Source organism: Chelonia mydas, chromosome 3, assembly GCF_015237465.2.
Source record: "Chelonia mydas isolate rCheMyd1 chromosome 3, rCheMyd1.pri.v2, whole genome shotgun sequence".
In the NCBI taxonomy this organism is placed as follows: Eukaryota; Metazoa; Chordata; order Testudines; family Cheloniidae; genus Chelonia; species Chelonia mydas.
This window is the reverse complement of record NC_057851.1, coordinates 134,864,666-134,878,241: the sequence shown is the minus strand read 5'-3', so window position 1 is coordinate 134,878,241 and position 13,576 is coordinate 134,864,666. Positions and strand designations below refer to the sequence as shown.

Below are 13,576 nucleotides of genomic sequence, written 5' to 3'. Positions count from 1 at the left end.
TGTAATTTACCCACCCCAGCCTGCACCTGGGTTAACTGTCCTTTACTAATAAGACTAGTGGCCTTGACTTCAATTGACTACCCTTTTGTATCAGTATATAGTGGTGTTGCACAATCTAGCCATAAAGGTAGACTGGTGTCATAAACGTCAAATATTCAGATTCAAATTTCTCCCAGGTTTGGGTGGGGTAAGTTATGGTGTTTCACTTCAAGTCTTTTCTAACATATATAGCAAGTGGAAATATGGGTCCAAATTTTTGCAAAAATTTCATCCTGTTGTTGCACTGAAATTTCATAATCTTTTTGCAGAATTTGCTACTGTGGATCATAGATTCAAGTTCAGAAAGGACCATTGCGATCATTTAGTCTGACCTCAGGCCACAGAACTTCACCAAAATAATTCCTAAAGCATATCTTTTACAAAACCATCCAGCCGTGATTTTAAAATTGTCAGTGATAGAGCAAATGTACTGGGGTTTTTGTTTGTCTGTTGTGATTTGTTTATGGGTGTGGGTTGATAAATGCTACATGGTCCCAGAATAGCAAGTTTCAGCCCAGACAATTTTTAAAAGGGAAGGGGGTTGTTGCCGGCACCCACTGCCGAGAGGCTAAACAACAGCTGGAGTTGGTTCGCTACCCGGTGTGCTACACCCAATAATCACAACGGGGTGGAGAAGCAGAAAAGTTTATTTGCAGCTGCAAAAAGGTACAGGGAAAATAAGATCTCAAATCCTGCACCCAGAGCAGGAAGTTACACAGGCTTTTATATATCCTTTCTTCAGCATACTTATCCAATAGCAAGCTGCCCTAAGTATCCATATAGCCAGCCAATCCAGTTACCAGCTAGTTCCCTTGTTTTTTGTATCATTTGTTAAACTATACATAAAGCTGCTTTATTCATCATTGTTCTTCCATATCTGCCCTGTTCGGCCTTGCTTAGTTTCAGGCAGTCTGACTCTGCAACATATTGTTGCAGATCCTCAGCATAACTGCTGTGAGTGCCTCCAGGCGGGGGGGGGCAAGGACACTTGGGCCTAGTACGCAGAGCTGCTGTGAGTGCCTCCAGGCAAGGCCGGGGGGGGGGCAAGGACACTTGGGCCTAGTGCGAGGGGGCTTCATTGACACTCGTGGTCTTCCATCCCCTTGAGTTACCTAGTGGCCATGCCCCAGTGTCCCCAACAGGGTTATGGAAAAGGGCAACTGATTCTTAACTAAGACATTGCAGGCAGATGTTTCTCTAAAAGTCTTTATCTGTCCTGTGTTCGACCTAAATCTGAATTACTAATCCTCTTGGGAACAGACAGAACATTGAAGACTTTTTAAAACTGCATTCCAAATCCAATATTCCTGAAAGAGGCCATAAAGTAGTAAATGGTGTAGTTTAAAAAGTTTGTAATTTCATCATTCAGAGCTGTAGTTAAAAGAACATTGTGTTTTCAAGTTGGGCATTCCTCCGCTTTTGCACTTGTCCACCTTTGAGTGCTGACAGGTCATACTAATGGAACTTCTGGAACAACTCCAGATCTTTCACTAACAGATAAGAAGGACACTTAAAAAATTTCTGGGGATATAATCCTCTGCCTGAGTCACTGGATTGTGTCCAATATGAGATGGTTACTCTGCCTGTAGTGAATCAGTGTATGGGAGACTCATTTTCTTTTTCCCTCTGAGGGAACATTGTGCTGGTAAAATTCTTCATCGGTTTACATTAAAAAGTTGTTGCACATGCGGTCATTCTGAATGATCTTTGTTCTTCTGCCCAAATTAGCATACACAGGCATAGCTATGCACCCAAGGTCTGTCATTCGTAGGGATGGACAAATTGGCTGCTGTTTAGGTTCAGGGGGGGCAGTCCTGTTGGAAAGTCACGTGATTTGGAAATTGTTTGGGAACATCCAGATTTGGAAAAAAACTACTGTAGGAACAATAAGAGGATGCACAAATACATACCATGATGCTCAGCGGAGTGAGGGAACAGGAGAAAGAACAGAAGAAGCAGAGAGGAGAACTGTGCTCTAAATATTATGATCATGCCAGTGGTGACAGAAGGGTGGCTGGGAGATGCACAGGGTAGAAATGGTAGTTAAGAAGAAACTGAAAATAAAACTAGAGGTTTTCACACTTCATTACTGGTGGCCAAGCATGTTGCATATACCAATGCTCCTTGCATCCGTCCGTTCCCGCTCACAAGCTCCCTGTGTGTCATCCCCTCCATCTTGCCGCGCTCCCTGTGTGCATCCCCATTCCTCCCATTCTCCCTCCATTCCAGGGGCCACAGGCATCCCCTTGCTTCCCCTACCACCCCGTAGCAGGATCACCCAATCTCTGCCTTGCCAGAGGCTCTGTATGACTCCCCAGTCTCTTGCATGTCAGGGGCTCTGTGTGTGCCCCCTTCTTCCCCCATACCAGGGTCCTCCATCCAAACACAGAAAGGCCATCAAGTTAAATAAAGCCTTGCAAGTGGCCAGTAATTTACTGAAAATCCAAAAGGAGGAGATTGCATTTTTGTCGGGCGGGGGTGGGGAGAAATTAGCTATTGGACAATGATACCGACCAGTCTGGAATGGGGATGAGACAGCATGCCCTAGTAATCCTAAATATACTCTCTGAGGGAACCCTAGCAGTGGGGTGTGCCAAGGAGGGGTTTACAATCTAACTGTGATAAAACAGGCCAGTAATGTTCTGCAGGAGTGTTACTCTTGAGCTCAGTAAATCAGGGGATTTGATGGATGAGGTGTATGGGCTCAGAAAAGTTGCTCTTGGACTAGATATTTCATAGACATTACTTGTTTATATCTTTCTCTGTTCAGCAAGGAGAGGAGACTATGTGGCCTCTCTTCTGTCAGTGTCAGGACAGTTACCTACTCTGCTAGGATTTTTGTTGTTTCTGCAACATGGCAGTGGATTCACATTGGTACTAATGTGGTGAAGGTTCCAGTTGTTTTTCTCATCACTGTTCTGCACACTGAGGTTCTGCATTCTGCATTGAGGTTCACTGGGCTCATTCATTGCTGCTGCATCTGTCCCCTTACCTTCTGCTTTCCCCAAATACCTCTCCTCTCTTTCATCCATTCCCCTGCATTCTGGTACACAGGACTATTGAAATTTTCCTTAAGCTAAACATACAAAGATTCAGAATGTCTTACTGTGACACTGACAGACTGGTTAACTTGTGTTTGACCCATAATAACTTAACCAGAGGCACTGAAATGGATCAAAACAATCTACTTGTATGTGAGTTTCAAATAAATGTATAGACTCGAATCTTTAACGTTTGCTTGTATTGTTAGAGAATCAAGAGAATATGCTAATTCTATTTGTCTGTGTTTACGTTTTTCTTATTTGAAGTTTAACAATGTGATCTAATTAGCTTGTAGTTGCTAAAATCCTCTTACTGTCTTTTATTGATTCATTTAATGATTCATTACTGTATTCTATTGACTCAAAGTTCAAAGCTGTAAAATACCATCGGAACTAATATTATTTATATTGTCTTCAGCTTAATTGTCTGTGCCATAATGAACTGCCTAGATAGTTTGAATGATTAATTGCCATATGTTAATGAACACAATTACTTACCTGTGTATGTATAGGAAATAGAAGATTAGCTTCAAAGCAACAATATACTTTACCTATTCTTCATCTGAGGAGGGCCCTGCTCTGACAATTGCTGTCAAGAGGCTATCTGCTTGCAGTTTGGTTCAATGGCTCTCAGCACCCCCACTATAAAAATTGTTCCCGCACCTCTGGACATAGAAGACTGCACTATATCTATTACAGGGATGGCTTGGCTCAAAGATGCTGCACTGTCACCGAGTGGTATTCTCATAAACATGGTGGGATTCTAGAACACCCACAAGTCTTGCAGTAAGAGCCGTGGGGGGATGGCTTAGTGCTCCCTATCTGATTTGGTCCACTGAGCTCTGATGTAGAGTTTGCATTTGCTCGATTGAGCGGATCAGTATAAATAGTGTGGAATTCCATTGTGAACTTATGGTTTATAGCTAATAGTCAGTTGCATGAAGCTAACTTAGACTATAGCTGGCTGCTGGCCTAGATAAAGTGGTGAAATAGCCACAGGTACTGTGGAAATATTGTCTCTCACAGCATCAGGTCTATTGGGTGGCACAAGTTACCTCAGAACTGAGGGAGGGATTAGTGTCCATCATTACCTGCCGAGGCCACTATGAACTCCCCTCTCCCACATGACAGCAGAAATAGGCAAAACTTGAGTGGCAGCCATAGTATGATCCACCCCCTCTATCAAACCCAGGGCTGGGAGGCTTGCTCCCAGATGCAATGTTGATGCATCCACAGAGACCAAACTTTCCAGCATTGTAGACTTTGTAGGAGGTATTCCAGAGGTGGAAGTGGGAAACAGCCATTTGCTGAGAAGTGCTCCTGCAGTGAGCCAACAGAGTTCCTGGTGGAAATCAGCTCAGAAATGAATGCTTGTCCACGTATTACTTCCCTGCCATACTTCCTACCGACTCATTAGACAGGGAAGGAAAGCCAATGGCAGAATGGCTACCCTGGGTCCTGGGTTGCCATGAGACAGAGAAAACCAGGGTCTCCAGAGATGGAGTGTCATTTCCCTGTGTACACTGCTGGACTACCAGACTGCGCCACTTACTCCCCCTCTACAGGGTCTAAAACATCTCCCCCTTGAGGGAATGGTGTAGTGGAAAATATGTGAGGAAATCTTTGCAGAGTTTCAAACGTACCTTGTTCACATCAGTGGCTTTTTCTTCAAGAGCGGGACAGTCTGGCCAAAAGTATACTATGCAAAATCTTGAGGGATATACAAATCCACCATACTTTTAAGTGACAGCACTGTATAACTCTCTAGGCACTTGCTCTGGTATGTAAGTAGTTGTGACCCTGACATTGCAACGGCGCTATATCTTCAGTGAACCAAGGCTTTTATGATTGACTGTTAGTAGAATCTAGCATTCTCTATGGGCAGTCAACCCCACAAATTCTGTCTTCTGATTAAACTTAGTAGACCCACCAGTTTTGATAAGTTTCAGAGTAGCAGCCGTGTTAGTCTGTATTGGCAAAAAGAAAAGGAGTACTTGTGGCACCTTAGAGACTAACCAATTTATTTGAGCATAAGCTTTTGTGAGCTACAGCTCACTTCATCGGCACCTTAGAGACTAACCAATTTATTTGAGCATAAGCTTTCGTGAGCTACAGCTGTAGCTCACGAAAGCTTATGCTCAAATAAATTGGTTAGTCTCTAAGGTGCCACAAGTACTCCTTTTCAGTTTTGATAACAGAGCCTGAGGTACAATACTGAGATCTATCATGGCTACCCATATCAATCAGTCCAATTTAATTTTCTCAGGGGACAAGGACTGTGCTGGGGATGATGGATGTTCTTGAAGATCTGATAAGCCTGCTTTGAGAGAACATCTCAAGGGCTTGTAGAGAACAAGCGATTATCAGTACTGATGAATGTTTCCTTTCATCAAAAATTAAGGTCTCATTAGTAGTCCTTGTAGCAGCTGATGATGATAGATGCTTTCAACAGATGACTTTTTTTTTTTTTTTTTTTACATCTTGGAGATACTGTCTGCTCTGATTATGAGTTGGCTGTTTTCAGTTGAAAGACTCCTTGGCAAAATGTGGGTTACAGTTTTTTAATAGGATGTATTATCACAGCCTGTCTTATACCACTGCATTCATTGATGAGTCAGCGGTTGCAATTAAAAATGATATTTTAAAGAGATGGGCTCGTGTCATCCAATCTTCTTCCAAAATTCAGGGGGATTCAGATCCAGGGTTTTGGCTCAGATCATTACAGAGCTCTAATATTTTATAGAGTTTAGCACAGCTGGTAAGATATTTCCTGTTGTACACATGGCAGGCAAAGTTTCTGCTCAAGATTGAATATTTTTTTCAAGCAAATCTGAGAAAACAATTCATTTGTGAAGAAGTAAGTAGCTGCTTCAGACCAGTGTTTCCTCCTCCAGCTCAAACAGCATTTCATTTATAACCTACTTGGTGTGGGTGCCAAGCAATTTACGCTGTTGCTTAATGTGGGAAATTGGATATATGCTAAGAAAATCTGATTCACTCTAAATTGCTTATGTTAAAGTTGATTAGATGAGAACTCTATTTATAATGAATAATTCCTAAACTTTTACCACTTTGCAGTGGTGTGTTTCTCTTATCTAATTGATTGTGAATCTCTATTTCAGATACAAGAAAGTTATTGTTTTTGTTTTATTTTGCCAGAAACAGTTTAACACCTGCTCTATTGCTTTTTGTTTGCCCTCTGATTTATACACAGAATTAATTCTACTTGTTAAGGCACATACTGAAAGTCAGCACACGCTGTAGCTCTTATTCGGATGTATAAAGTGCTCAGAAAATAACTGCTTCCAAGCATAGATGAGAATGAAAGATGACATGCCTGGAATATTCGCAGATGACATCCAGGTTGCACAAAATGCAATTCTGGTTAGAGAGCCAAATCCCGTAAACTGCTCAAAGCCCAGTGTGGCCAACTCTTGTGACTTTATCACGAGTTTTGTCATATTTGGTGTCTTTCTTGATCTCTCAGCTCCTTGAATCATTTAATTAGGTGAGAAATACAACTGTCATTCCAAAAAATAAATTTCTAACCCTGATGCATAGAAGTTTAAAAATGTGAAAGGGTCAGAAACCAGAAGTTAAATGAAATTAACTCAATATTTATTATTTTAAAAATATCTCATGATTTGAAACTAGGATGACCAGATGCCCTGACATTAGGGACTTTGTCTTACATAGGACCCTATTATCTCTTCCACCTCCCCTCCAGTCCTGTTTTTTCGCACTTGCTATCTTGCTCTCTATTTGAAAACAATCATGATTTTGGGGGGCCTGAGTCATGATTTTTGATTGTTTTGGGTAGTACTGAAAACCCAAGAACGTGGCCTAGGGCAGGCATTCTCTACTAAGAAAACCTGCACTACTGCCATCCTAAGGGCTTGTCTCCACTGGCAATTTAAAGCACTGCAACTTTCTTGCTTGGGGTGTGAAAAAACACCCCCCGGAGCACAGCAAGTTTCAGTGCTGTAGAGCACTAGTGTTGACTGTGCACCAGCCCTGGGAGCTACACCCCTTGTGGAGGGTTTTGGGGTTTTTTTAGAGCGCTGGGAGAGCTCTCTCCCGGCACTGCGCTGCAACCACACAAGCCACGTTAAAGCGCTGCCAGTGTAGACTAGCCCTAAATCTCTGTGTCTACCTACTGTAACCTTTGTAACTCCTCAGGCTGCAGTAGCATGCTGTGTGTGGGTACACATCCCTATATACGAGGAATGACCAGTGGATCTAGACTGAACTACTTCATATCTATACAGGTTTCAGGGGTCCTGCCTTTCATTCTACATGCACACACATAGCTTCTTTGGTGTCCAGGGCCTTCCACGCTTGGGTGTGTGTATTTGTGTGTTAAAGTGAGGAAGAAGATTGCCTTCCTCTGCAACCTCCACAGAACATAACAATGGGGCAAATGATTTCACTGAGATATTTCACTGTATTTGGCATTAGCAGATCAAACTGAAATTTGACGGGCAATTTGTAAAAAGATTCTATAAACCCAAGAGCCTTCTTCAGTTTCCTGAATTTAGGGTGACATTTAGCCGGCCGTTTGTCAAAAGTATATTGATTCTTTAGTTTTTTTTCAGATTGCAGTTGGAAGTTTTTAAGTTGCTTTTTTCTAAGTGTTCCTTATTGGGTTTATTGGCTTATCTTCTTTAGAAATGCATTTTTCATACATGGGACAAGCTTTTTCCACTAACTCTTACACATTTTGCAAAGGTCCACATACTTCTAAGTTGGTACAGAAACAAAAATAACAACAAGGGTTTTTAGCTTCGGGATGTAATATTAATGAGTGGGTTTTGTTGTGCACTTTAAAAAATGTTAATATTATAATTCATAACCTGTATGATTTGAGACATGAAACTTTAAAACTTAAACTGTTTTTGCAAGAACAGTATTGGAAAAGCAACATGATATAAGGAAGCCCAATGATCAGTCTCTTTCCCTCCCCCCCCCCCCCCCGCCCGCACATACTCTTTAAGGGTATGTGCAATGTCATGTCTCCAGTAGAGTACATCTGTGTGCTGCATGGAGCAGGAACTGGTAATTATGCACTGTCGGAACTCTATGGATCTATAACAGGAGACAAAATAGGTAAACAATAGTAATGTGTTGAGATGCCACCTGCTCTTGTTTATTTGGGACATTTGGTAGGTTGAGCCTATGCTCACTGAACTCATCGATAAGCATAGGAGCAGGTCTAAAAGAATAGGGCAGTAACGTTGTTTAAAATAAAATTTGCAGACTGCTTTAAAAGCTACGATATGTCTAACTGATGTCAGCCAATAGTTTGGTTACTGGAATCCTTAACTGTTTCCTCTTTGTTGCTTGTTGCATGTACCTTCCATTCTTTTGGACAATGATTAATTGTTGTGTCCTTATTGAACTCCTAGGTGCAGAAGTGTTGTATATGAATATGACAGCTTATAATGAAGGTCGCCTTCAATCATCATTCTGGATTGTTGATAAACAGCATGTATACATTGGAAGTGCCAGCTTAGACTGGAGGTCATTGGGACAGGTAATTTTATTGATGAATGAAAAACCAGATATACTTTATACTTTTAATGTAAATCTAAACCAAAGAAAAATATAGTAGAAAAATGTAACTTGCTTATTATTTTTAAATATATAACTTTATTTGGGTTAAGAATAAATAGGTGGCTATTTTGCCTATATGGAAGAGTGTCTGTCTTGCTGTAAGTCATACTTCTTTGCACAGTGAAACCTGCCATTAACAGTCACTTAAGGGTAGCAATTCCTCCTAGAAGAGGAGGCATTAAACCACAAGCAAATTAAATCATACTGGAAATCTTGGATTTACATTGCATCAAGCCTGCAGTCCTTACTCAGATAAAACTCCCGCTGATTTCAGTGATGAATTTGACTGAGGAAAGAATGCAGGTACAGGCCCATTCATAAAAAGTTGGAAGATCACCCACTGGGATTTCCTTTTAGAGTTTATCCATAATGGAAGCTCCTCTGTAACATTTCGAGCATGAACCAATTTTGTTCGTTGTTCAAGTTTGCAAACTAGATACAGTAAGACTGAAATTGGGAAGTTCCTTCCCATATAGTGAGTCTGATCCTGAAAAAATTCAAGGTGTGGAGTTCCTGATGATTTCAGCGGAAGTTACATGCACAGAGGAGTTGTAGCATGAAACCCAGAGTTTGTATGTGTGTTAGAGCCAAACATTACAAAGCTTATAAATAAGCACCTCTTCATCAGTATATCAGTGCTGTGAATTCCCTAATTTTGAGAGAGACTCTTTTTCAAAATTGTTTTGAAGAAGCAACATGCTATTTACAAAGCCAGTCTGTCTTCTGAAGATTTCTGTAGTAAACAGTTTTTATAGTCCAGCTGTTAATGCACCTTTTTTTTAGTAGTTGTCTGTTGAAATCATAAAAAGGTAGTAACATTTTTTCTGTGTTCATGGGAATTTTACATGCAAATTCCTGTGTGTCAAGAATAGCAAAAATGCCAATATTGATTGTGTACCTTTGCCTTCTATTGGTGGAACCAGAATTGCTCAGCTGTGTGCCATTGGTCTTGTACTTTTTAAAAGCTAATATAGACTTTCCTTCAGCTCAAGAGATAGGGGACTATGCTTTTGGAGCTAGGTAGTCTGAATTTATCCCCAGTGTCATCCTGGAGCTACAGGTAACCAGGATATGCAGCATGGTTTAAACCAGAGGTTCTCAAACTGTGGTCCGTGGACCACCAGTGATCCGTGAGCTCCATTCAGGTGGTCCGCGGACAGTTCCCTCTAACATACATGCCTGGGCAGCCGCACATGAGAGAATGAAGGGCCACCCACCTAATTAGTGGAGCCGCACAGGCATGGCTACACTAATTAGATGCCTGGACCCTGGAGAAGACACACATGTAAGGTGAGGTGGTGCCCTTGGGGGGAATAGAGGGTAGATGGGAGGGGGCAGTGGGGTGAGGAGTGGGGTTGGGGGGAATTTGGGATGTGCAGTGCTGCGGCAGCCAGAGAAAGTGGTGACTTTCCCCAACTCCAGGGCTGCGGCTGCTGGGGAGAAATGGCCCTCCTTCCCAGCCTCAGCCTCAAGTGTTCCATGAAAAAAAAAGTTTGAGAATCACTGGTTTAAACTACAAAGTCCTAGATGGCCATAGATGAGTTACAATAAAATAACTTGCTTTCTAAATATACGAGAGCTTTGGAAATATGTTACTAATTATGGGCATAGTGTGTAACAATATTGGTACGTAAGATTGACTAGACAGTTCGTGCTGAAATTTTCCAGGCTTGTTTTGATCTAAGGGGTTGAATGTTTGAACAAAAATAACTCAGCCACTTGAGTAACAAGCGTGGAGTAAATATACTTTTGCCATGATAAAAAAATGTTTGTAACCTTTTTTTAAAAAACAATTATAGTGCATCACAAGTTTGTGGTAGAAACCTTGCTAGAGACTTAATTCCTAGGTTGTAGATCTATCTTTTGGTGACCCAGTGAAAATTCCAGCCTTGGGGCTGTTGTAAATTATGCCAGCTGGGAACAGCTTCCTATGGGCTGTTACACTGCTTGGGATTACTGACGTGTAAAGTGTGCTGGCCATGCTACCAGCGTGCCCATAAACAAATGGGAGCCTAGACAAATCCTGTGAGACGTGGAATGTGAAAAAAAGGATGTGTCTGGGTCAAGGATCTGGCCCTCTACCCTTTTGGATCCCACCTGTTGTGTATTCTAAGAAAACACAAGGAAAGAATTCAGGAGCAAACAGAGACGGGCATCTTTCCGGAATCTTCTTTGGAATGAACAAAGGATTAGCTTTTTGACTAATATTGATTGGAGAGATTATATGAACTGCGTCAGAAAGGGTAACTTTGTTGAGCTATTCTAAATGAGGTAAGGAAGCTGAATATTTTTCTCAACTGTTCATGTTTATCATTTCTGTATGTAGTATAAAGCAATAGGACAAGTTATTCCTCTGTCATAAGCAAAATAATTTAGATCTGTTCATAGCGCATCTATTATACTATAAAATAGTTACATAGTAAATTATATTGTTTTAACTGTGCGGGACCTGCCAAATGTGAGCCTCGAATAACAGTCAAAACAATGGATGTAGAAAAGGAGCATATCGGTCACTCAGTATAGCTGAAGGTGTCAAAGTGACATGGTCAGTGACTTCCATCACAGACACCACAATCCCCTGTCTGATCAGACTAATCATAGTGAAGTAATCCAAGTTCCTGTGAAAACTCAGATTACATTTGTGTTTTTGGTTTTGGTTTTTTTTTTTAATGGCCTGGCTGGAGCCAGATTTATGTGGGTCTGTGTTTCAAACTCATTCCCTGAGTGTTCATCTTACCATGTGCTTTCTAGAGACATATGGAGAGTTTGCCATCCTATTAAATAGGATGTTGTCAGAAAGTCCAGCATTTATACAGAGCAAAGACATGCAGCAGAAATTTTCTCTTGATTAAAAATATTTGTCTGGTCTCATTTAGGAAAGTTAAGAAATATAGACTGGGATTTCTGTGGGGTCTCAGGGAATCAGATGTCTAACTCCCATTGACTTTCAGTGAGACTTGGTCATCTAACACCCTTAGGATCCTTTAAAACTTCCAGCTATAGTTAATAAGGACTACTCTTAGAGGGACACATTGCTGTTTTAGGATTGCATTCTCCCCTTTCAGGGAAAACCTATGTGGTGGTGGTGGTGGAGAAATAAGCTGAAAACTCTGTGACGTTAATTTCTCTGCATGCTTCCCTTAAGGAGAAGGCTCTGGAGATTTGTGGAGGAGCCAGGGGATGAGACTAGGATACCTGGTTCCCTACATAGATCCCAGGGTAGTGCCGGTCAGGGACTCGATCCCCTTTCCCTGCCACCTGCATTTTATCTCCTGGATATGTAGGTGAGATAATGCTGATATTGGCTAGTATTGTCTCCTGCATAGGATTTAACTGGGAAATCTGCTCATGTTAGAATGGAGAGGACTGCCAAAAGCAGCCCCCTTCCCACACTGGCACATCCCACAGACCTGCAGAGACATGACTATGTGGAGTGGGTTAAGTGGGACTTCTGCAGTTGAAAACTCATCATACCTTTGAGCAGCATCTATATGGTTTCTGCAGCATCACAACACTTTAAGGTATGCAGGGTGACTGATCTAATTAGCCTCTTCCACCCCTTCCAACAAATCAAAGGATCAATTGAAAGGTGTCTGCTTTCTAAGGGCATGTGGTCCATATGAACCATCAAGCATAGTAATTGCCTTCTCTCCCAAACTAAAGATCCAACCTGAGTCAGTAGCTTCCTAGGTCGGTGATGTTTTCCCATACAGCTGAATGTTCGAGAACAAGATAAATGATTTGAGTGCATCAAATCTCATTACGTCAAATAAAAACTAAAGAGCAATAAAAACATTAAGGTTCAAATTGCACTGGATTGTCCTGTCTTACCATCCTACTTAGTTATATGTAATGTTTGTTCAGAGCTTCTTACGTATTGGAATTTGTACCTGTTCAGGCTCATACGCTGCATAACACACACGCATGTGGAACAGTTGATTTTACTGGTGTAGCCGTGGAGTTACAGATACAGTAGGTCTATACTGTGCTTCCACAGAGAGCACATACAGGTTACTTCGTGTGCACTCTGGAGGCTTATGTCGGGTTTGCTCTCCTTATCTCTGCCTGATGGACACTACGGATTAAGGAGTAAATTGTGCTCATAGTTACGTCAGGTATAAAACTGGATCAACTCAACTGAACTCAGTGGAATTACTTCTCATTAACACCAGTGCAAATGAGAATGGACTTTGGCCCTCAGACCTTGGTTTACAATATAAATGTTAAGTATCAGAGGGGTAGCTGTGTTAGTCTGGATCTGTAAAAGCAGCAAAGAGTCCTGTGGCACCTTATAGACTAACAGACGTATTGGAGCATAAGCTTTCGTGGGTGAATACACACTTCTTCAGACATGCATCCGAAGAAGTGGGTATTCACCCACAAAAGCTTATGCTCCAATACGTTTGCTGGTCTATAAGGTGCCGCAGGACTCTTTCCCACCAATATAAATATTGTTTGCAGTGTTGTTGTAGCTGTGTTGGTGTCAGGATATTAGAGAGAATATCCAGGATATAAAGCTTGAAAGCTTGTCTCTTTCACCAACAGAAGTCAAAGATATTACCTCACCCACCTTGTGTCTTACTACAGATTTGGTAGTAAAGTTTTGATTTAACTCTGTTTTGGGAGGGATTTGGGGTTGTATCTGTCAGTGACTTTAAAAAATGATTTCTGCTGCCCTCTTAGGATAGATTCTGAGGAGAAATTTTCACTGAAAGACCATCATGCTTCTGTTGAAGCAGCAGTTAATGATAAGAATTAGCTGTCATATCAATCTAGAGGGTGGTAGATCTGAGATCTATATTCTTCTGCTTGCAAACATGGATTTTCCTTGCAAGATGTGGATTGCAAAATATGGATTTTTTTTAAATTTAACCATCCAGTAG

General features: G+C 41.4%; 1 protein-coding gene across 8 annotated transcripts in view; it reads left to right on the top strand.

Moving 5' to 3' along the window:
* Nucleotides 1-13,576, top strand: part of PLD5 (phospholipase D family member 5) — a 270,448-nt gene that overhangs the window by 189,581 nt on the left and 67,291 nt on the right. For all 8 annotated transcript variants that reach the window (XR_006289726.1, XM_043543331.1, XM_043543332.1 and 5 more), the window contains one exon: nt 8,486-8,613. Coding sequence is in view for 7 of the 8 variants with exons in the window: in XM_043543331.1 (XP_043399266.1) it covers nt 8,486-8,613 (128 nt within the window). In the remaining variant the exon portion in view is untranslated. The remainder of the gene's footprint in view (nt 1-8,485; nt 8,614-13,576) is intronic.